The following is a 25,122-nucleotide window of genomic DNA, read 5'->3' on the forward strand; positions in this document are numbered from 1 at the left end:
GTTAAAAGCACAAGAATCATTATTTTCTTTTCCTCTGCATAGTGATATTGGAAATGTGCATACTTCATTTGAAGAGCGGTAAGAACGTCAAATTTACTTTTGCATTGATATTTGTATTTGTATGGAGTTGACCTATTTCATCATTTCATTTTTGTGACTAATTCATTGGCGGGAGAATATGTTGTGATGGAGAGTCTGAATCATTATTCTTTATACTGTCTGTGTGATGTTCTTTCATCCCTGACTTTCCACTTGACACTCACTAGTGTACCACGAAAGAAGGCTGTTGTTAAAATATGTTTAAAAAATTCAGCGGCTCTTCTCTTCGAGTGAGAGTGGCGAGAGTGGCCTAGGGAGGACCAGGTGGTGGGTCTTCCTGGTGGTGGCTGCAACCACCCAGGATATAGGCTGGCGAAGTGTAGGCCTTCTTGCAAGAGGTGCTGGCTCGTGGTTCACCATTTGCTGGGACGGCTGCCACAAACAACAAGGCGCCACTCGGCAAATCAAATGTGACGTGACTCAGACTGGTATAGCGGCCAGACTGTAGCCTTGGTAGGGACTCGGTGCATCAAGGTGTTTCTTATCCCTCCCAAAGCAACCTTTTGGCCACGTGGGCTAGTCGGCCAATTGCTATGTTTTGGTAATGTACCCACATGGTCACATGAGTTATGCATCCAATAGGGTACATTTAGACTCTTAATGAGGTGGACAGTCCAAAACAATATTTTAAAACACAATGGCTCATTACGTTAAACTGAGACAACACCACAGCGATATAGAGGCACTTTTAATTTTCCAATGTCGTGTTATCCTGAATATTGTTACTTCTCTGCTGATTAGTGTTGTCAAGTGTCTCGTACAGTATTATGCTCCAAAGGGGGCACTTTCCACCGGTCCATGATCCCATAATTACGGTCAGTGCTCTTTTGCTATCCTGTTACAGTACAATAATTGATCCTGCACAAACATCGCCCAGGCTGCTGCCTTCCATTCTTTCCTAATCCCTAGACATGCATTACTGATGGATTTATGGGGACAGGTGGTAGATATAACTCAATAGTTAATAAAGCAACAATCTAACCTAATCTAGATTAATACATGAGCCCAGATCTAGCAACCAGATCCCCTGCTCTCAGACATACCCATGGCCTCAGTCTCTACCTTTATATAGTGGTCATGAACTGCATACATTTACAACCCCTGCATCTTTATTTATGATAAAGAAGTTTGACATGGGTCAGATTGTGTTTATGACAATGTTAAATTGAGGGTGAGCTCAGAGACAGAATTCTGTTTATCAAATTTAAGACCTAAGGATATTACTTTTCTTGGAGCTCATAGCAGATGATTCAAGTTTTACAATTGGATATTTTTGCAATACTTACAAGGAAACCAAGAGAATTGACTTTTCATGGACTTGATAGGAGAAAAGGAAAAACCCAAGAGATGAGTTGACCTAAAAATAACAACAAAAAATATTTTTGTATGATTATTGTAGCTAAATTAATCTCAATAGCACTTGCACACACACTGAAAGAAGAAAATGTACATATAAAAGAAACCTGTGGTTCAATGACAAAAACAGGTACATGGAATTAATAATGGACTACACTACTCACTCCCACTATCACTGGGATTACCAGGCCCCCGTGATAAATGAAACTGCGATATAGAACCCTTTTTAAATGTTTTTGTAGCATTTATAGCACAGTTGTTAAAGGTCTTCAAACAAAACTTTAATATATGAATCGACAACTGATCGATTATCAAATTAATCAATGAGTATTTTGATAATTGATTCTTGTTACAGACAGCAGTAAATATTTTCTCATTTTTGTAGTCGTCCATCAAAGCAGCCTGATTACCTTTGTTTAATCAAAAGGAGGACCGGGATTCAAATCATCTACTGACTGTTATTTGAGTCCTAATTGTAGGTTTTTTTTACACATCATTGATACTAACTTGGTGGCACAGTGGCGCAAAAGTAAGAGAGGTTCAAATCCCAGCCCTGCCTGTGTGGAGTTTGCAGGTTCTCCTTGTGCCTGCATGGGATTTCTCTGGGCCCTCCGGTTTCTTCCTACATCCCATAAACATGCATTCATCAGAGACTCTAAAAAGCCCTTAGGTGTGATTGTGAGTCCAACTGGTTGTTTGTTTGTATGTGCCCAGCAATTGGCTGGCAACCAGTTGAAGGTGTACCCCGCTTCCTGCCCAAAGATCGCTAGGATCGGCTCAAGCACTCCTGCGACCCTTGTGAGGATAAGTGGCTCAGTTAATGGATGAATGCAAAGATCTAGTTTCACTTTATAAAACAATGATAATTTTTGCTGATTTAATGACTGAAACTATGGACCAAACCATTCAATCATAATCAATTAATGTTCGTGCTTTTTCTGCATTGTGACTTTGAAATAATGTGCTGTTTCTTTTTATGGATTTTTCAACTGATTGATTGATTAATTCAAAAATAATTAACAGACACATCACTTATTTAAGTTACGGTTAGCAGCAACCCTTATTTAAACAATACTGTTCACTGTGAGAGAGCAAGAGCAATGGATAAAACAAAATTTTGTGCAGACAGTATAACAAAAATGGCAAAAATGGAAAAACTGAAATGACAAAAAAAAAAAATCTCTTATAAAGAAGGACCGCAACAACTGAACAACGATATAGTGGGTGTTTACTCTAGTCAAATGGAATAGGCTATGCTAATTTGTCTCTTAATCACTCACCAAGGCAAGTTTAAACTGCCAGAAAGTAGGTTTCATCAAAAGTCTGATACAGGATGGTAGGACTGCCAAGAAAGTGCAAGCCACACTGAGGAAAAAAGCACACAGACACACATGCACAAAAACCATTTGTACTTATAATTGGTTATAAAGAAAAAAAATCCATTGGATAGAACAGCAAATTACATGCCAGTCTCATCTAGGACAACACAATATAGTAATATCCTATATAAGCACAAGAAAAAACCTGATCTGACATTTAAGCAGCTGAGCATGATAAATTTCTCGAGATTTTCTGGGTGAAATTTAAATTGGCTTTACCATTTCAGATAATGTGTGATATAGTACACAACAATCAAACTGCAGGCTCTATTTTGACAGACATTCAAGTATGAATAGGATAAGGAAAATATTTTCATTGTTACCATATGTGTAAACACAATCAGATTGCATTAGTTTGACATTACATGAAACAAGATAGAACACTGTTTTGTTGACCAGCCTTCATGTCAATAGGGATATCAGATAAATATTTATGGTCCATCCATTTTCTGTCATGCTTGTCTTCATTAGTGTTGTGGGTGAGCTGGAGCCAATCCAAGCTGACTTTGGCAAGACACGGGTTCACCTTCACCAGTCTCCATCCGCATTACCAGTCACACTCACATTTACACCACTGGACAATTTAGAGTCTTTGATTAACCTACATACTGTACATGTTTTAAGAATGTTGGAAGAAGCCCAGTACCTGGAGAAAACTCATGCAAGCACAGGTAAAACATACATACTCCACACAAGAAGAATTTTCATCCATCCATTTTCTGTAACGTTTATCCTCACTAGAGTTGTGGTGAGGAGGGGATTGAGCCTATCCCAGGAATCAATGGGCGAGAGGCAGGGTACACCCTGAACTGGTCCCATGCCAATTGTAGGGCACATACAAACAAAAAACCATTCACACTCACAGCTACAGGCAATTTAGTCTTCAATTAACTGTTTAGGGGATGTGGGAAGAAACCGGGGTACCTGGAGAAAATGCACACATGCACTGGGAGAACACGCAAACTCCATAGAGTCGGGGCTGAGATTTTAAGGCCCGTCCTCAGAACTGTGAGGCAGATGCGCTAACCAGTTGGTCACCATACAAACAAGAAGGACTTGAATTTGTCAAATTCAAGCATTCAATGATCTGTCATCTCACTAGGTAGGGTTCCTCCAGTTTAGCTATAATAGAGGTTCTTGCTATGAAGAAGAACCAATGTCCCCCCTGTCTGGGGACCATTAGTTTAACCCTTCCATTGTCACCTTCTGAGGGGGACAGTAGCAGAGGAGAGGGATTAGGTGTTAGTATGTGTTGAGAGGTCAGTCGGCAAATTTAAAACATCAACGACAGAGCAACATTGTGTTCTCAAATTGAATTGTGTGCCTATTGGTCATGTAAAAACACCAATACTAAGAAAAAACACGGTGGAACGCTAGTAATTCAGCACATTTACTGTCTGCAAGTATGCAGGTCTTGTGTGTAAGGGTGGAGTTTTACAGTCCAGAAGGACATGGATACTGTTCCACAGCTGATTCATTCTATGTACACAGTACACCAACACAGAAGCGTTTAGCAAACCAATGCCAAAAGACAGAAGTGTTTTTCATTTGTTTGAAATTCACTACAGTCAAAGAGGTCTAACTTGATCCCAGTACTTAACAGCCTGGCAGAAACATGCTCATGGAGCGAATAAAGTATTCCTATATTTAGAGTGATAGGTTATTTAAGAACAGTCATACATGGCACAACTGTTACATGTTACATCAACTGTTTCCTCTCGGTGATTTACAATATCCCGGCTTTTGTTCAAAATAGCTATTCCAAAAACCTCCCGTGTATTACATACAGTATTATTAGTTGACATGTGCTTTATTTTTTAAAAGAAAGGCATGTTTGGGTTTCTATAACCTTTGTTTTGTTGTATACGACACTGGCCTCAAGATTTCCAAGATTAACCAAAGCTCTTGTCACCACATTTCTACACAAAGCTTAGACTTCATTTTCAGAAGGTCCTCACAAGATGTTTCTACCCAACTAGATCACAGTATTTACACCCTCAGGCAGGCTCTCTTTTCCCACTGCTTCACACTGAAAGGAGTCCCCAAAAGAGACAGGATTAAGAAAAATCAGACAAAAACAACAAAAAAATACAGAAAAGGACTTAAAAAAGCCAACAAAGACTAAATTTTGTAAATATGTGAAGATTACCGGCGGCATGGTGACGCAGCTGTAGAGAACTGGCTTCACAGTTCTGAGGACCGGGGTTCAAATTCCGGCCTCACCTGTGTGGACTTTGCATGTTCTCCCAGTGCATGCATGGGTTTTCTCCAGGCAGTCTGGTTTGCTCACACATCACAAAAACATGCATTCATTGGAGACCTTAAATTGCCCCTAGGTGTGATTGTGTGTATGACTGTTGTCTGTCTCTATGTGCCCTGCGATTGGTTGGCAACTAGTTCAGGGTGTACCCTGTCTCCTGCTCGATGACGGCTGGGATAGGCTCCAACACTTTTGTGACCCTTGTGAGGATAAGCGACTCAGAAAATGAATGGATGGACAGACGGACGGATGGGAAGATTACCTTAGGTACAGTTGGAAGTCACTGGACAGAATGGATCTGATCTTTATGAAGATGTTCAAGCTGCACCAAGTGTTGGCCACCTTATCCTGTCCACATGCATACTTGGTTAAATGGATGACAGGCTAACTCATCATCATCATACGCTAAGCAAGTCTATTAAAGCATGTTGTAACCATTTTATATGGTATGTTTATAGTACTATACTGTATGTCATTATAATTGTACAAGCACAGTCATAGCCCTGTATTCCATTTTATCGATCAAGCAAATAACTTGCAGAATTTCCATCCTGAAAGTGCAATGAATATTCCTTGAGGCATTCCTGGGAGACAGTTCTACATGACTACTACAAGGTGTGGCAATAGACCCATGTCAGAAAAACGATGGGACTTATTTGCAAACTCAGGACACAAGGTCTATGGTCAGACAATAGCAGTTTCTGCATATCCAGCAGATATGGAAGAACCACAGGATGCATTAATCGTTATAGTTGTGAAAGTACGTACCGGTAATAATTTTTAATTGGTTATTGGTTCATTTCATTCATTCATTCACAGGTTAGCACGTCTGCCACATAGTTAGTTAAGAGGAACCAGGTTTGAATGTGGCTATGCCTGTGGTATGTTTGCATGTTCGCCCCATGCCTGCATGGGTTTTCTCCCACATCCCAAAACATGCATAATAGGTTGATTAAAGACTATTCATTGCCCAAAGGTGTGAACATGAGTACAAATGGCTGCTTTGTCTATTGGCTGGTGACCAGTTGAGGGTGTGCGCTCCATCTCGCCCAAAGTCTGCTGAGATAGCCACCAGCATGCCCTCGACCCTAGTGAGGATAAGCGGTGCGGAAAATGGATGAATATTTTCATTGACAAATTTTACGCTTTGCATTTTATTTGACTGACAAACAGTCCAAATAAATCAAGGAAACAGCCCATATTATACTCAAATCAAATTTGTCCAAAGTGAAGTTTAAAAAATTGTAAGATTGAAATTGAATGCAAAAAGTGCAAGTAATGTGAAAATGTGTAATTTTTTTCACAAATTAATAAAATCCATGATTAGTTTTACTGTTTTTATATAAACCCATGATTATTTTTACCGCTTTCATATATATTTCAACCTCTGTGATCATTGACTTATTGTCACTTTTGAGTTGCAAGTGACTCAATTGTCTCAGATAAATATTATGCTTGTAATACTTTGAGAACATATTATTATTAACCTAGCTGCCACTGTGCTCTATAATGTCACACAACCCACATACAGGAGATATCATGTGACAAGATCAGCTTCATCACTTCTCTGGTCTCGGGACATGACTAGAAATCTTATTTCTGGTCTATTTCTGTCTCTTCCATTCTACAGCTGCTGATGGCACAACTGTGTGGACCCTCGTGGTAGCCCTGTCAGCATTAGGCTGTCGAATGTTATGCTGTCTCAACTGCAGCCTTCTGTTTTCCCTGTCATCCCACTCCAAATAACCACCATGGGAATGTTCTTGAATACCACCTAAAGGCGACACATGAACGGCAGGGTGGGATTTGTAGACCATTTTAAATGGGGCAAGAGTTGTGCGGCACTGTCACCTATAAGCTATGTTGGAATTTCACAGGGAGAAGCATTTGGTGCCATTTTTGTGAGCAGACAGCAACCTGAGATGGCAGAATGTAGTTCAGTGGGTAAACTTACAACTGTTCCCACCCAGTCGTCGCCACTCCCACCAGTCACCTCTCCTCCCCTTCCCTGATAAACCTTCTCACCCTGTTCCCTTACACAGAGTGAATGCTTACAGTCACAATTGCACCATTAGTTCAACACAGTATGCTTCAGCAACCTGTCGTGTTGTCCAGACACGCTCTGACACCTCATTCTTTCAAGAACTAATCCTGTTACAGAGTTAGGATATTTTAGTTACATCTCCAGAATATTTTCAAAACCATCATTTATCATTATAGCAACTATCATAAACAGAAATTTTCACCCAAAAGTTATCTTGTGGTTTTGAGCCATTCTTTTTATACTCAATGTTTGATAATATCGCTAAGTCTTCAGGCTTCACTGATATAGGCGCAAAGAATGTCCATAGACATCAAATAATACAATCCGACTTTACGTAAGAATCTTTACCTCACCTCTGTGACACCTGGCTCTAGGTGCAAGACCAAGATGTAGTGTTATGTGTGATTCCTGAACGAACTATTTTAGCCATAACGGTTACATTTTCTCTTTCAACACTGCCAAGCACAAATGAACCTCATCCATTAACACTAATTAATACCCCATAAGAGCTGAAGGACTGGCATACGTGCAACGCATAAGTACTGCTACAATGCTGTTGTGCTTTAAACATGAATACATTAAGTTAGAATCAATCATCTTCCTCCACTCTTCATTTGCTTATGTTTCCCAGGGACCAAGTGTAACTGATCTTTTGACATTTCAAAATTTGATTCTTCTTATCTCTTTCTGATTGGCACTGAGGGACTTAACAGTATTTGCCATGGTTAGAGGATGGAATTGCTTGAAAGGCACGCGGAGGTTCTGCTTGACCTTAATGAAAGAACATCTTCCTATCTTGCTACATTTTTTCACTAACTCCATGAAATTAGGACTTAAATTTCTTGGTAGTGAAAAGTCATTCACTGGAAGATGCCTGATCATGACTAATCCCTGAGCCAATTTATTTCATCAATTATCAACTCCCACTTGTTTCTTTGAACAACGCATTTGCATTGCAAGCCACAATTTTTATACAAGTGAACAAATGTTTTCTAAAAAAAAAATCTCTCACATTTTTATAATCAACTCCTGTACCTCAAACAGGCCTCGAGCCACAGGAAAGATTCTCCTGAGCACCTGCAAGGTCTGAGCGGGGTCGGACAGGAAGGGCAACCAGCAGAAAGCAAAAGTCACCAACACCGTCACGGCGACTCTCAGCAACACCAATAACCTAAATCAAGAGGATCACAGAAACATTTGTTTAAGAACATGAAAAAAACGTGCTTTGTCAACAAATAAAACGTGATTTTCCTTTTAGCAATTACAATAATTTCCAAAGATGAAAATCTTTTTGGCGTGTCCTAGTTTACGGGACTATGACCTCTCTTTTTTGGAATGCAGAGAAAACCATGCATCTGCTTAGTCTGCACCATAGGTCAGATCCTGTAGTGAGCTTGTCAGCTGTAGTTTAGATGTTGCCACACACACACACACCACACACACACACACACACACACACACACACACACACACACACACACACAGGCGTATCTGAAGAGTTGGGGGCATAGCTAACGTGTCATCTGGACATATCTTCCCACCAACCCTTCTAATCCGGCTCTGCATTTGCTTTAAATTCCCTTGGAACATTGTTACTAGATAAATAGACAGAAGTAACGGCATCCTAGCTGATTACCTCAGTCATTCTGTTGCGCTCCAGTGAACTGCGCCTTCTTTCCAAGTGACAAAAGGTCAAACAATATGTTGACAAAATTAGAATTGAATTAATGGAAGTCTTTGTAGGTCGGGCGATTATGTGCATCAAGGACAACAAAACGCAATATTAAATACTCATCTGTCAGAAAACAAGAGTACACTAACCCTTGCCCCATGAGGCCCATTTCAACACATTTTCCCAGGAGGTAGCAGAAGAAGGGTAGCGCATGGTAAAGCTCCATCTGTTTGTAGTTGAGGGCGAGGGAGAAGGCCATAGAGCCCAGCGCATACTGGCCCTGTCCTAGAGCCAGAACAGCCCACAGGGCAAACCCCAAGCTCACGCAATTGTACCTCATACTGTTAAGTTCCATATTGTAATGAGTGTTTTGATTTCATGCTGAAGTAAGAGGAAGCAAACAATGTATTTTGCTATGGTCATCAGGTATTGTCAACCTGATGAAAACATCCATTTTGTCATTGTCATTTTGATTGCAAAGGTCTTCTGCAGAAATTGTGTAATGGAACATCTTAACTCTGCTGCATAGAAAACTTTCCTAACTTGAAATAACTTTTGTTGGGAGTTTGAATTACAACAACCATTCAGATTCAAAAGTCTTACAGGTCATACAATTTGGAAATAGCAAAATGTCCTTATTTACTCACCAAGCGTTTTTATTTATTTATTTTTTTTGTACCACAGATTGGTACAGGTGACAACAAAGAGGAGGATTGCAGTGTTCGCCATAGAACTGTAAATTTCCCTCATGGTCACATGATGAAAGTTTTCTATGATTTTTCTTGTTTACTGTCATGGGGGAGCAGGAGCATAATCCATCTGACTACGGTCATTTGACCACGTATGACAGGGGTGTCAAACTCAAATTCACAGAGGGCCAAAATTTTAGATTGAACAAAGTCGCGGGCCAAGGTTGAATAAATGAACCTTTTAATATGGAACCAAACAAGTGTGTATATGACCATGAATGGTCGCCAGTCAACCCCAGCCTCCATCTGTCCATCCCTTTTCTACCGCTTATCTGAGGTCAAGTTACAAGGGGAGTAGCTTTAACAGGGACACAAAGACTTCCATTTCCCTAGCTCCTTCATCCAGATCTTCCCGGGAGGATCCCAAGGCATTTCCAGGCCAGTTTAGAGATGTACACTCTCCAGCGTGTCCAGGGTCATACCCGAGGTTCTCTTCCTAGTGGGATCTCCCTGGAACACCTCACGAGGGAGTCATCCAGAAGGCGCAAACAATCCTACACATTAACATTCACACCTACATGCAAATTGAAGTCATTAACTCTTAACATGGGCAGTATGGTGAGGGAACTGGTTAGACTGTTGGCCTCACAGTTCTGAGGATTGGGTTTCAAATCCCAGCCCTGCGCGTGTGGAGTTTGCATGTTCTCCCTGTGTACGCGTGGGTTTTCTCCAGGGACTCCAGTTTCCTCCCACATCCCAAAACATGCATTCATCGGAGATTCTAAATTGTGTGATTGTGAGTGCGACAGTTGTCTCTCGGTATATGCCCTGTGATTGGCTGGCAACCAGGTCAGGGTACACCCTGCCTCCTGCCCGATGATAGCTGGGATAAGCATCAGCACTCCCGCAACCCTTGTGAGGATAAGTGGCTCAGAAAATGGATGGATGGATGGATGGATGGATGAATTCTAACATGCCTATTTTTTAAACATGAGAGGGTTTTCCAATAGAACACCCACACAGAAAAAACTGTGCCACACCTCCCTCATGCGCATCAGCTGGTAAGTAGCTTTAGATTAGTTAGACAAAGTAATATTATACAACAGGTCACTTTATATGCTTGTATGACAGTTAGAAATACTGTATTGAAATGTTATGTTCAGCATCCTGTATTAAAATGTTACGTACAACATGGCAACAATTTGACTTTGGAAAGGTTTAAAATGTCCCATACCCTCAAAATCCAACTTTTTTTTTGTATACACGCATACTGTGTTTTACAATACTTAATTCGTGTAACTTATTGTGTTTAATACACTCAAGTACAATGTGCACCCTCAAAATTGACTTTAACGCTCAAGTACAATGGCCCCCTTCCACTCCACCCAAACAATGTATTCCAAAAACCCTTCTTGCTATTTATATGGGTACCCATGGCTTTCTATCCATTGATAAATATCTATCCAATAAATATTAGTGGTGATCCCCTCGATCATTTTTCTAATTAACTCTGGTCAAAAATTCCATTAATACTAGGGTTTGCTTGTTTACTGATGTGTGTATTACTGTGGTGCACCTTAGTGTTTAGTTTTAACACTGCAGCTTTACAGAGGTATTTGCCACCTCCCACGTGACCAGTGGCTCATCAGCCGCCTTGGATGATGTACTGAAAGCTAGAGAGGTCATGTGACCAGATGGCACATTCACTCGTGGTGCAAAATAATAAAAAAGAGTTATGACACAACAAAACCTTCAAAGGCCAGATAAACATGCATAAGCTCTATTAACATTCACATTATTACAACCATTTATGGTATTAGGGGACTGACTAACGAAATTAAAACAGCATTTTTCTAACTATACAATGGTATTAGGCACCCTGGGAAATCTTCTGATAGCGTGCAAATATATTTTTTCTGCACACCTTTCAGAAGAAGATCACAGACATGCAAGATGAGATGTGTATGGAGAGCATGCTTTTGATTAGTGGTTAGCAATTCCGCCTCACAGTTCAGTGATTTGGAGTTTGAATCTTGGCTCTTGTCTTCCTGAGTGGAGTTTGCATGTTCTTCTCAAATTGCGCACAGGATTTTCTCTCGGTACTCTGGCTTCCTAGCACATTGCAGAAATATGCATGGTGGGTTTATTTAAGACTTTAAGTTGTCAATAGATGTGAATGTGAAAGTGAAAGGATGTTTGCCTAAAAGTTCTTCCAACTAGGTGTCGAACAGTCCAGGATGAGCTAGATTTCTGGAATAACAGGCGTGATATGCTCCAGCTTGATAGTGACAATATTGCGCTAAGCGCCCTAAGAATTTCAGAAAAATGGATGGATCAGTCGATGGAGTGAGCCACAAATTCATGTTTAAATTGGTGTCTAAGGTTGCAGGTGAGAGATGATTCGGAATATTTTGTACGGTATAGTGTTGCCATTAGGTTGACAAAATAACATAATAACGTTACACAAAGAAAGGATACTGGAAATGTCCACAGTCAATAAGTAGTAGGCCTGGATAGATCAGAAAGCAGAGCAGAGTGGAAATCTGGGGAGGAAAAATGAAGCATTATAGGCTGTCCATGGCTCAGTAGGTAGAGCAGCGCTCAAATCCTGGTTCTGAGTGTCTGCATGCTGACGTGTCCTTGGGCAAAACATTGAACCCCAATTTGCTGCCAGTGAGCCTGTCAGCACCTTGCATAGCTGGAATCGCCCATTGTGTATGAATGTGTCGGTGAGCACTGTGACAATGTAGATACACCTCTATATGAGTGGAGTCCATTTATAATATAATCTTTTTAATTACACACATAATTCCTACAGTAAAATTATATTCATACACTGCTGTACACTTGTGTTGCACACCACACAGAGAACAATATTATGGAGATTAGATGATGGATGCGAAACCCAAAACAATGTTAAATTAGTTTTCTGAGTACTGTACTTGCATTGCCTGTATAAGTGAGCCAGATGGATATATCTTGTTGTTAACACAAAATTCCTTTGAAACTTCATTGTTGATTCAAGTCATTCCTCCCGACAAACCCTCCAATTGTGATGGGTCTAATACAGTAATTTATGTAATAATTTTAGGACTAATACATTCTGTATTGCACACAATTTAATATCAAGGGGCATCTTCGCTATGAGTACTTATGTCAGCCAGACAAAGACCAAACCCAATGCGCTTGGTCGAAAACCATTACCATATGCACCTCTGTGAAACTATTAGTTGACATTGCCATAAAGGTTTAACAAGTCCCCAATTTGGATGACCGGTGCACTCATCAATACTGTATTTTTTTTTTCTTCGGGTAAATGTTATGTCAGTAAATGCTAAATCTCATTAGAAAATTGTGTCTCACCTTTCTTTTAACAGTTCCATCATTCAGCCATAAACAATATATTACTATGGCAGGGATGTATATGAGGATGTCTGCAACGAGCACTGCAACAGAAAATGAAACAAAACATTTTGGTTAGTGGAGATAGATGGTGGATTTTTTTTTTCCTCGCAGTATTACTGTACCTGTTGTTCTCATAAATAACTTGTGTGTTGTACTTTCAAATCCTCTGGATTTGTGAAGCTGAACCCATTCAAGGTTTATTATCTGGGCACTGTTAAGTAAAATGCATACTTTGTTTGTCGCTGTCGTGGTAAATGCAGCCAGGGTGAAGTCAAAAAACTAATTTTAATGATCGTTTCAGTGATGTGTTCATCTCAATGTGGAATCACTTACATACACCCACAGATCAGGCTGTGATATGCAGACAAAGGAGGATAATCAAGACCCCAGTAACTCAAGTCATTGTCTGACGTATTGAAGTACCTGGAGGAGGATAAAAAGGGAATGTCTTGAAGTTATATTGTGGAAACACACAGTAATACGTGTCACTTTGGACATTTTAAAACACACAGTTTCTGATTTTAAAACTACCGCGTGATATTAAAAATGATGAATGAGCAACCATAACAAAAACTGGAGCTTTAGTTTGAATTAGTAAATTGTGGAAGGCATGTCTGCAAACGTATTTACGACAGTCCCAAAGTGTGCTGATGATGATTTTGGGGGAAACATGCTGTTAACATTACATAACATAAACAGTGAGACAAGTAAAGTAGCAACAGATTGGCACACGAAAGTCATATAAGGTAAACATTGAGTTACAACCACGTACTACACATTACAAAATAAAATATTGTGCTTTATTGTTAAGAACTTACAAGTCTTCAAATACTGACCATTCACGTACTGGAAGATTGTAGGTGATTTCTTGCCAGTGTCTCTGAGCTTCATAGTCCCCAAACATCGGTGGTTTTTCTGCTCCTGGAAAGAAACATTCAAGTTTTCGGTTCTAAACATGAGCGTTTTAAACGACGTTATAAGGTTGTCGACTATTTTTTTCTCAATACTTTATGGAGGTTCGAGCGGACCCGATAAAAAGCACGATCAAAAATACGGATGCAGTACATAAGGCTATACTGTAGAGTACTACATATATAAAGTGCTTCCTACCGGAATATGAATTTAACGACACGCCCCATCTCACGACAACGCCAAGCAAAACACATATTCCAGCGAGACACCAAGTCTGCATAACTCCCAAGAAGTAAAGTTCGCTTTTTGTGTCATTAAAATGTGGCAAGAATCTAATCAATGATACCGTTTCCAGTTTGCGTGCATTTCCTGGTCACGTCATCAATGGAAGGTTCGTTGCACGTTCTTATTGGTCAGTTTATACTGTCACTGGCGTCCAAACTTTGGAGACGTTCATGCGCACTAAGAAAATCGGAAATTTAATAATCATTCACAAAACAACTGTCTAAGCGGCAGGTATGCGAATGAGCACCATCAAATCTGAGACCACGGTCCTCAGTCGGAAAAAGGTGGTTTGCCCTCTGCGGGTTGAGGATGAGATCCTGCCCCAAGTGGAGGAGTTCAAGTATCATGGGGTCTTGTTCACGTGTGAGAGAAGAAATGAGCAGGAGATCGACAGGTGGATTGGTGCCGCATTTGCCTTGATGTGGACTTTGTATTGGTCCGTTGTAGTCAAGAGGGAGCTCAGTCGAAAGGCGAAGCTCTCAATTTACCAGTTAATTTCCTACCCTCACCTATGGTCACGAACTGTGGGTCATGAGTGAAATAACAAGATCCTGGATACAAGCAGCCAAAATGAGGTTCTTCCACAGGGTGTCCGAGCTCTCACTTAGATATAGAGTGAGAAGCTCCATAATCTGGGAGGGGCTCAATGTCGAGCCACTGCTCCTCCTCATTGAGAGGATCCAAATGAGGTGGTTGGGGCATCTGATTCTGGACCTTCCAGACACCTCCCTGTTGAGGTGGTCATCCCACTGGAAAGAGACCCCGGGGATGACCTAGGACACGCCGGAGGGATTATGTCTCTCGCCTGGCCTGGAAATGCCTTGAGATATCCCTGGAAGAGCTGGATGAAGTCGCTCTGGAAAGGGAAGTCTGGGCATCCCTGCTAAAGCTACTGTCCCCGCGACCTGGAAAAGTGCTAGAAAATGGATGGATGGATGGATGGATGGATGGATGGATGGATGGAACATTCATTGGTGCCGCATGACAGGTATTTTTTTGCTTATTCTGGCATAATTACCCCTCTGTTGTTTGTTCTGCGTTACTTTAAAATGTTATTTTACTTCTTCGAATCGACTAGGTTTTCTCCGAGTACTACTGCTTCGTCCCACATTCCAAAAATATGTTTCGAAGTTAAATGACAACTCTTAATCGGGAGGTCACTAACCTGGTGCGCGCAGGCATCAGGTAACTGCCATGGACCACATACGCAACTTAATAGCATATCAGCAGTGTTAGAAATGTTAGTTTATAAATATATGGTTGGTTGAAATTACAAGTTAGCCTTTTGAAAATGTAACAAGGAACAATTTTAATTAGTTTCTCAATGTGATACAGTTAATTACTTTTGATAGCGTTTCTTTCATTGAATGAATGCATCATGTGGGGGCTGACGGAAGTTGAAAATTAGGAATATTATCCTTACCATATGAACGAAGAAGGGCACTTTTTTCGGCACACGTTAAAAGGCTCGTGCTTGAGCAGTATGTTGTCTTTTTCTGTGCACGCCTCTGATAGTAGTACTTCTCTGGCCACTCTCTGCTCAAACACGGACCCATTCCAGCCCACTTCTAACTCGAGATAACACATTCGTCTTAACTGAAAAACGTGCATCTTTTTGGTTGATGTGCTAATGTGTTCGCATTCATGGAGCAGAAACGCAACTTTCCCACCATTTACTTTGCACTGGACTGGTTTTTGTCATAACTAATTTTTGGGGTGAATTGGTGGGTGCCATGAATGGGTAGGAAAAAAGCTTCCCTGAATTGCTCAGTCATTCACAAGCAAAGACAGGGCGAGGTTCAGCTTTTGTGAACAAGTGTGTGACAGATCACGTATCCTTCGGTAACTTTAAACAATTTTGTGATGATTTAGGTCAGTTTTATTATTTGATTGAGTCTGTTCCAGTGGTTTGAGGCAGAACATTGAAAAAAGTCACAGATTTGGTAAAAAATTTGGGAATTAGGTTAATGAATATGCTGGAACAAAGTGTAGGTGGTGGCATGCGTGGTGAGCAAAGAGCAAAGATAGGGACGGTAAGGGTGTCTTAATGAGCATTTTATCAATCAACATGGACCCGGGCCAATTAACCATGGAGTAAAGGTCACAGTGGCGTGTGTTTTAGGGAACATTGGTGATCAACCAGATGGCAGCATGGTGCTCTATAGGGTATCTAACTTGTGGGGAGTGTTTTTATTTATTTATTTTACTGCAAATTGTTTTGAAGGCAGAATTTTAAAAAACAAGAATGATCTCCACGCAATATGAGGTACGATGTACTTCCCTTTTTCCTGAAAGGTCCTTTTGTGTGGTGCATAAAATAAACATGAAATTGATATTCTGGCTCGCAACTACAGGACTGCAGATTTTCATGACGCAAGAGCACTTATTAAAAGTTGTCTGTAGCAGAAGATGGGAATATTGTCTTTAACTTTTTGATTGCCTTTATACAGATGTGGGATTATTCAGGACGCCCTCCCCCGCCCCCTCGCAGTGTAAATCTCAGCCCACGGGCATGTTCTCCTCTGTGACCTTTTCCTCTGTTGACACCAACGTCTTTGTTCTCAACGTGTTGGGTAGACATGTTCTTTGTGGTTCTGGCATCAATTATGTATAAATAATAATAACCTTGGACAACTGCTGATTTGCAATGACACTTTCATTACAAAGCGAGCAGCCAATAACTCACTGATAGCCATTAGTTATTAATGCCTGGCCACATCAGCTTTACTTTGTCATTTATTGCTTCATCTCGATGCCTTTTTAAATATTCAGTAACTGCTGTACCTACATTTACTGTCTATGGTCTTCTCCCTGGAGAAGGATTTTGCTCGTGGTGTGTAAGATGACCTACTTATTGTGGAGAACTTTGCAGTGGCTGTGTGTAGAGTAGGAGAAGAGCCTGTTCAAACAAAAAGTTATGTTGGAAGAAATGATTCATTTGACTACACACAATCCAACCTCCTGATACAGTACTGTTTGGCCACTCAGTAAAAATGTTATTCATGCGTTGAACGTGAACTGGATCTTTCATTAAAAGGTTTTCCTCAGCCAATAAATATATTTTTTGTTCTGGAGTGACATATCACTTATGAATCACTCCTGAACTGTCTTTGCAAAACCAGGCCCAGTCCACTCTGTGATCCACCGTATCCTGTTACTTGCTTGTTTACAATTGCTCTGATTTCTGGTCAAATTTCAGGGAAATAAGTTTTTACGTCCATTTTATGAATATCCCACATAAATTGATCACTTAGGTCAAAGGGTAAATTGTATATTTGTCAATGACAGTTGCTTTTATGTTAAAGCAAGAAGCATTTTGTGTTCAAATATTATCTGATATTAAAAGTTCTAATTAGCTCCAATTACTGTAGGTTGTACTGTAGGTCAAATCTGTATTTGTTCTTCGTCTCCTCTCTGGAAGTAATTCATTTTCTATACCACTTATTGTGTTCAGGGTCAGGAAAAGCTGGAGTCCATCCCTGCTGACTTCTGAGAAGGACTTAAAGCCTGGACTGATCACCATTCCATCACAGGACTGACACACGAAAACAACCAACCATTCATTCTCGTAGTCACACCATCATCCAAATTAGTATCCAAAGGCGCTAACATACTTGTTTTTGGACTGGGGAATGCAGAGATTTGATGCTCTTAACAAGAAACCTTTTGAATATGAATATTATCCACTCGGGATTATTCAGAGAGGTGGATAGGTGGTTATATTGGTGCCTTAGTGTCTGTATTTCTCCAGTCACAAATTTCAAATATTTTTCCATCATTATTATTATTATTAAATTCAATAATTGTTTCACAGAATACCCTTTTGCACATTCCCCTCACTCAGGTAAGGGTTCTTAATACAAAGTAAGTATTCTCTATTTAATGTATGGGGTTAAGGGACAGCATGGTGTATTAATGGTTAGCACATCCGCCACACAGTTGAGAGGCTTCCATGTTTTCATGAGTTTTCTCATATTCCAGAAACATCTTATCTAATTAAAGACCCAAATTTGCTTGTATAGATCTGAAAGTGGGAATGTGAGTGTTTATATGTGCCCTGCAACTGTCAGGAGACCAGTCCAGGGTGTAAGTACCCTTAGATAGGCTCCTGCTTACCCAAAAGTCACGACCTTTGTAAAATGAGCTGGAGCAAATGGAGAAAATGAATGGAAGGCTGGGTGGATGGAATTATGTTTGTGACTACTTAATTGCACTTCAACTGTCAGATTTCCATCATCTCTTGTTTGCGGCTTTAAGGGCCTTATGTGGATATCAGAGTATGTTCTACAATACAAAGTTAGAGGCAAAAGTTCATATAACCTTCTTGTCTCCATTAACTTATACTTACATTATAGGATTTAACTGTCACAATCGATTCCAGATGTTTTAGGGAATTATAACTAAATAAAACTTTAAAAAAATGATGCCATGTTCAATTGCAAACAGCCGTCAGATCACTGTACAAAGTAATGAACAAAATTATTTTCATCTAATTATTTTAATTAATAAAAAATAATTAATAAAACGGCTACAAAATTGATTAAATTAATTTATAAAACATGAATACTAAAAAAAAATGTAAATAAATATATATGTAAAACCCAATGTGGGAAAAACACTGGAGCCTGCACAGTTAAAAGGTTGACCACCAGGGCAAAATAGAAAGGTACTGCTCAAGAATTTTGCACCCGCGTTTCATCCAATCAAAAGATGTTACCGTGTGTTTTTTTTTTTTTTTTCAATTAATTCAGCTTGTTGGTGTTAAAAGAACTACAAGGGCAGTATGCAGTCAGAACTGTGGGAACGGCACTCCAGGCTTTTCTGCATCCTGTGCACCAGCAAGTGCAGCTGCATAGCTCAATATAAAGTTAATTGGTTACTTTTCAAACGAGCATGTTCACCCGACATAGCAATTTGTATTTTGGCCAAAATATTTGATAAGGTAAACTGTGAAAACTAATAGGCTATCAAATGGATCCTAAACAGTAACAGCAAATATGTAGACCTTTAAATTGAAATGTGCATTGGATTATTATTTTTTTAATATTGCTTTATCCTCGTTCTGTAGAAGGTATGTCTCTTTAAACTTTTAATTGATACCCATATGAAGACCCAAGGGGCCTACAGGTAACGTCCCCTAGTGGTGCGAGTGTTTGGGGTTTTTTGTTTTAATGCAGGTGCTATGTCGCACAGACGAGGGGCGGATGAGTACAAATGGCACAACTGTTCACTGCAGTTACTCCTATTTAGATTTCGAATCTCCGATGACGAATATAAACATGAACTCAAAAGAACAGTGACGCATCGAGCTTGCCAACAATTACAGCTTTACTCGTTTTATTTTGTTTCGCTTTTTTTTTTTACTTTTTTTTTTTAATTACTCGACTTTGATTTCCCCAAAAATATAATCAAAACTGTCTGTCAATTGCAAGCCGAAACTCACCCTCTCTTCAAAACCATGACATCAAGAGTTGCAAAATACGTCTCATCGCCCTATAACACACACACACAAAACATTCTCAACATTATTCTGAGCGAATTATGCATACACCGTTTGAAGCATACCGATAAAACACAATTATTATTATGATGATTATCGCATTGTTTCCTTTTCTATTTCGTTATTAATATTAGAAATACCAGTGGGAGATTGGAGAAGGGTTTTACATGATCGTCACCTTCTTCGGTGTCTGTGAAATGAAGCAGCGAGAGGCTCTTCTCTCTTTCCCAAGGGGATCGGATAAATATAGAGCGCACGACACACGCCATTTGCTGTTTGTGTAAAAGTGATTAGCCAGACACAACTGCGAAACTGTCGAAACGGTGATCTTTGAGGAAGTCGAGCCACCGAATCCTGGAAAACGACACCAGCAGCAAGTGATGTAATATTCAAAGGTCTCCGTGCCATCCAGTACAACAGCCTCGTCCAAATAAAAATAAGTGCGTTTAATCCACGTGGACCCCCCCCCACCCCCCGTTGACAATTCTTTTAATGTATCAACTTTTAAGATTTGTATTTCATTGCGTATGATATATAACTTGTATAATATACATGTACCCTATATGCAAAGTAATATCTCTTTTCCACCTGTTTTTAATCCCTCGGCATATTGAATGTTATTTTTAAACATGCGATTTGGATTGAACTTCAGGTTTATGATCTTAAAAATATATATGACACTTCATGATGAAAAGGTTTTACACTGACAAAAATAATAACGAGGTCATATGTGGAAATGACAAAAAATTCTCTCTTAGAATTTTGCACGTAATTATTTTGGACTTTACATAATTTTCATTGTCGGTATTTGTTTAGTCAATATAAAAACTTAATAATGAAAATGGATAAAGTGTCTTCTAATTATTTATCTGATTTATTTACAAATAAAGCCAGTGTACAACACAATATAGCTACGCAGAATTACATAGATTGGATTTTTTTTTATATAATAAACAGATTATTTCAGAGCTTTTTGTGCCTCCCACGAAAGGGAGGTCAAAATTGTCCACATGTTGCCTCGAGTAGAAAAAACAAATGTAAACTAACGATCACAGATCTCTAATGTTAATATAACAGAAAAAGACAAAAAAGTAAAATCATTCATTAAAAAAAATATTTACAAATATTACCTGTACAGAAATATTTCCTTTTTCTTTTTTCCTCTGTATGTGAACAGTTTATACATATAGTTACATCAAGTCCAGTGCTACCTACCACGCATCCCCTGCATTAGTGTCTCAATATAAAAATATGTTTTGTTATATTTCGGCTAAAAGTCACTGTGAGGGCCATTTGGACACCGCGGCCGCCGTGGCCGAAGGTAAAACGTGCCCCGAAAGAATAGTGGAAGGTACACTGAGGATGGGGGCGATGGCGGCGGAGGTCCGGCTGAGCGAGAGGGACTGAGCGCTCAGCAGGGCCGACTGCACGGTCGCTGGAGGCCGCAGGAAGGCCTGAGCCGAGCCCGCTGTGGACGACGACGATGACGACGACGAGCTCGACACCCCGATAATGTTGTCTATGCTGAAGGAGGGGCGGTTGGACGGTTCCGACTTGATCATGGAAGCCGTGCTCAGACTGTTGAGCTGAAGTTGCAGGCCCGGGCTGAGCTGGGCGTTGAAGGCTTTGCGGTTCAACTCTGCCGAGGGCAGCAGAGGAACCCCCGGGGGCAGCATCGGTCCCACGGGGGGGATGTACGGGTATTGCAAAGCCGCCGGGTGGGAGTACGCGGCCGGGTGGATGCCGTAGTGCCGTCCGTAGGGGCCACCGAGACCGTAGGCCCCGAAACTTTGCATCATCAGAGCAGTCTGGTCCCTGAGCACGTCCGGTTGAACTCTTTTGAACCTTTTCCTCCTCCTGAGAAAGCTGCCGTTGTCAAACATGTCCTCCGAGGCCGGATCCAGGGTCCAGTAGTTCCCCTTCCCGGGGTTGCCAGGCTCCCGGGGGATCTTGACGAAGCAGTCGTTGAGCGACAGGTTGTGGCGGATGGAGTTTTGCCACGCCGGGAACTTCTCGCGGTAGTAGGGGAAGCGGTTGCTGATGAACTCGCAGATGCCGCTCAGGGTGAGCTTTTTCTGTGGGCTCTGCAGGATGGCCATAGTGATGAGCGCGATGTAGGAATAGGGCGGCTTCACCAGACTGCTTTTGGGCTTTTGGAGTGCGGGACCTCCCGGCGTGCAGGCGCTCTGCTCGTCTCCCTTACCGGGGCCGGGCTCCCCCTCCCCGGAGCTCTCGCCGCCGGATCTCATCTCCTCTTTGTCCACCTCGATGTCATCGTCATCGTCGTCATCGCGTAGCTCGTGCAGGATGCTTCCCCCGGGACTGTCGCTCAAGTCGCTGTCCCGCTCCATGCACTCATCGTCCCCCTCGCCTACCACGTCGATGTCCACGTCCTCTGCTGTGAGCACCGTCTGGCCGGACATGTCGCTGGCCCTTTCGCTGCCTCCAGACAGGGTCATCTCACGGCTTACTTACAGCTCTTGACTCAAAGAAGAAGAAGAGGAAGAGAGAAAAAAAAGTCTTGAAGCCGAAACAAGCGGCCGTGTACTGGGAAGGTCAGACCGATCGTCTATTGACTTTGTGCTGGCCCCTGCCAAGAGATCGGATGTCTGCGAAGAGAAACTTCTTCTTGCTGCGCAAGTTGCGCGGAGATGAGGCGACTTGTTATGTCGGCGTTGTTCTATCGGATCCGCCACACTTGGAGCACACAGCCGAGATGTCACATGCTTTAAAGGTCGGAGCTTTTAAAAGGGACTCTGATAGATTACCCCCACTACACCACCTCCACCTCCAGCAAACGCAGTATATGATGAGGGGCTGGCCACGTGGTTGGTGACGGCATCACGCCCCCTCTCTCGTCCTCCCCTGCTGCTGCTGCTGTGAACCCATGCAAACTGGAGTTGTTTCATGGATTTGTCAACAAAGGACATCAGCAGTGCTGCTCTCCGCTCATTTCCCCTGCTCGCCAGTCATAGACAATTGAACGGCTCACAAGCGGGAGGAGGACAACGAAGAGCACGAGGAGAGAGAGAAAATTGCGCTGCGTAATTGAGCGATCCGACCCGCTTGAACACGAACTCGCGAAACACTTCACGATTAACTTTTGCAAATGTGACGAAAGCTGCAGCATGAAATCGACCGCATTAAGGTTGGATTCTCATTATTAGCATTTTTAAATGTGTTTCCATTATTAGTAGCATTATGAAATATGTGCATGCGTACATCGAATCTGTAATAGTGGAACATTATCCTTAAAATTTGTTTTTTGCGACTCCAATGCACCACACCTGATATTTTCACTTGTCTTTTTTTTTTTTTTTTTTTTTTTGCAGCCGATCATTGAATGAAAAATGTTAATTCAAGTGTATTTATTCCCGCGGGATTAGCAAAGGGTGGGAAGAATATTGAGAAGCAGCAGTTGCAGCAATGAATGAATAAGGAATTTCTTTAAGAGTTTGGAAGAGGTGTTAACGACTCCTATTATTGCATGTTTTTACATTTGAAAACAGTAGGAAATGCAGCAGCGGGAGAATGCAAAGAGATTCCATCATTCAAACACATGGAGGTGAGCAGCTGCATGCGTGGGAACAGGAGCCGGAAAAAACGGACTTTGACTTCACCGGAAATCTTCAAAGGTTATCATTTAATACACTGAATTGTTTTTCTTTGACTTGGCGTTCATTGCGATTATATAGCGCTAAATAGATTCTTATTAGAGCCGTTTTGTGGGTTCCTGAAAACATCAATCATCAACACAAGTCAATTGTGACAAAAGCGAATTTCAAATTTGGATAACATAGAAATTGCTACTTATAATATTACTAAACGAGTAAGAATTATTTATTGGCCAAAAGCAGGTACAGGATGCAAAAAATATTCGTATTAAAAGAATGATACACATTTTGCCATTATTATTGTAATCTGATTTATATAGTGATAATAATCAATTGTGTTATAAGGCTCCCTTAGATTTTATTTTGCTTTTCATTTTTTTTTACCCAGCGGGAAGAAGCGCCGTATTCCCATGATTTGGGAATAAATGTGGGATTAATGAATTAATGAAATGCGATCATTAATAATGCTCACTGGGGTCAGCATGTATCTTCCAATTAGACTTCTCTGGTGTTAATCTTTGGCCGACCTGCGTGATCCGAGAGACCGTCAATACGGACTACTTAGCCGGAACGAGTCGATTTGAGTGGGACTCATTTAAACAAAACACCCCCGTCACCTTTCTGGTTTATGACTTGGAGATTTTTTTAAAAAAAACAATATTCATTGCATACGCAATAAACTAGAATTTCTTTTTTTAAATTGGGATAACACGATGTATTCACGCCCTCCACTTAACTGGATCTCTTGTGGAAGCGGTCGCCGGCTGACTCCTTTTGTAAAAAATAAAAATAAAAAGAAAGCTCAGTTGCCTTGTAAGGTGAAAAATAACCGAATTAACCTTGTTGCAGGACAGGTGTTCCTGGGATGTTTTGAAACCTCATAAATCTGCTCTGAGACCACCGGAGTTTGTTAATGAAATGTACGTTTTAAGCATACATGCAAGGCTTACCGGAGCCGAACCTTTTAGTATAATAAGACGACTCGTGTGTGTGTGTGTGTGCTGCTGCTGTTGCTCGAGGACAGGTGATGAGAGGAAACGTCACGTGATCACTGACTATACGGCAAGGTCACGGAACTAATAATTGTGATCATAATAACGCGACGCTCTGTTGATTTCAGATTTTTTTCTCTCTCTCTTTGCTCTCTCTTTCTGCCTTTCACACACATGACTCCCCCCCCCCTAATCTGGGGCTCAAAGGTTGGGTCACCTGCGAAAAGGAGTGGTACCGCGCGTGACTATTCTCGAATACGCACGCAGTCAGACAATGGTGTAAATATGATAGATCAACTTCCCGAACGCAATTTTCAATTATGTTGTAGTAGGCCTATAACAATATTGTAATTATTTTCTGTCTACCACACAATAGGATTCACTTCCTATGACATTGATGATGCTTCGGACACGTCCTTGAGCTGTGTGAGAGGTGCTCCAATAAACCTCGGCGTTCAAATAAAATATTACTGCAGTTTGTTTGATGGATTGACGCACTTTGCAAAGGTGGAGTCGAATCCTTTTGAACCTCTTTCATGTTTATTTATTCAAAAACATGTAAAATAAGTCCCACTGCAAAATAAACGTGTTTTTCTATGCGTCTTGGTTGAATATTGTTTCTCACACCCCATTTTCAATTAAATTCTTTTAATTTTCAGGTTCCTTTATTAGCTAAACGCAGAATGCGCCTTATATTCTGCTCTGGTTTGGGTACATTTTATTATAGTGATTACAAAAAACTTAATGATCATCACTTCACATCACGAAAAAAGAACACTAAATAAACAAAAGAGACAAGACAAAATTAGTTTGATAGGAAATTATTATTCTTATTATTATTTGATAGTAAATTATTATTATTTTTTTAATCCTGACGGTTATTTGAATGCTTCTGGGTCAGTGGCAAGAGCCCTC

The 25,122-nt window shown here is 40.8% G+C and overlaps 2 protein-coding genes and 1 long non-coding RNA gene across 5 annotated transcripts in view; 1 reads left to right on the plus strand and 2 right to left on the minus strand.

Moving 5' to 3' along the window:
* alg6 (ALG6 alpha-1,3-glucosyltransferase) overlaps positions 1-14,205 on the minus strand; it is a 35,737-nt gene extending 21,532 nt beyond the window's left edge. Inside the window, exons 1-11 of one of the 2 annotated variants that reach the window (XM_061825746.1) lie at positions 14,163-14,205; positions 13,741-13,825; positions 13,238-13,327; positions 13,027-13,115; positions 12,863-12,945; positions 11,978-12,042; positions 8,960-9,145; positions 8,174-8,309; positions 5,357-5,442; positions 2,736-2,820; positions 1,386-1,456 (exon numbers count right to left, since the gene is read on the minus strand). In XM_061825746.1, the coding sequence (XP_061681730.1) occupies positions 1,386-1,456; positions 2,736-2,820; positions 5,357-5,442; positions 8,174-8,309; positions 8,960-9,145; positions 11,978-12,042; positions 12,863-12,945; positions 13,027-13,115; positions 13,238-13,327; positions 13,741-13,808 (959 nt within the window). In that variant the 5' untranslated portion in view covers positions 13,809-13,825; positions 14,163-14,205. Of the gene's footprint in view, positions 1-1,385; positions 1,457-2,735; positions 2,821-5,356; positions 5,443-8,173; positions 8,310-8,959; positions 9,146-11,977; positions 12,043-12,862; positions 12,946-13,026; positions 13,116-13,237; positions 13,328-13,740; positions 13,826-14,014 lie in introns of both variants that reach the window. The other variant, XM_061825744.1, reaches the window with a different exon arrangement.
* A 6,303-nt stretch (positions 14,206-20,508) lies between these two features.
* On the minus strand, positions 20,509-22,332 carry foxd3 (forkhead box D3). The gene has a single exon (XM_061825277.1). It carries the CDS (start codon positions 22,058-22,060, stop codon positions 20,879-20,881), a length of 1,182 nt encoding a protein of 393 aa, XP_061681261.1. The 5' UTR covers positions 22,061-22,332; the 3' UTR covers positions 20,509-20,878.
* Positions 22,333-22,525: 193 nt separating this feature from the next.
* On the plus strand, positions 22,526-24,773 carry LOC133503544 (uncharacterized). 2 transcript variants are annotated; one of them, XR_009795763.1, is made up of 4 exons: positions 22,526-22,749; positions 23,111-23,236; positions 24,415-24,486; positions 24,584-24,773. It is a non-coding gene; the product is annotated as an uncharacterized LOC133503544 (long non-coding RNA). The 2 variants fall into 2 exon arrangements; XR_009795762.1 differs by having other exon boundaries at positions 24,415-24,773.
* Positions 24,774-25,122: the final 349 nt, after the last annotated feature.

This window comes from Syngnathoides biaculeatus, chromosome 7, assembly GCF_019802595.1.
Source record: "Syngnathoides biaculeatus isolate LvHL_M chromosome 7, ASM1980259v1, whole genome shotgun sequence".
Taxonomy (NCBI): domain Eukaryota; kingdom Metazoa; phylum Chordata; class Actinopteri; order Syngnathiformes; family Syngnathidae; genus Syngnathoides; species Syngnathoides biaculeatus.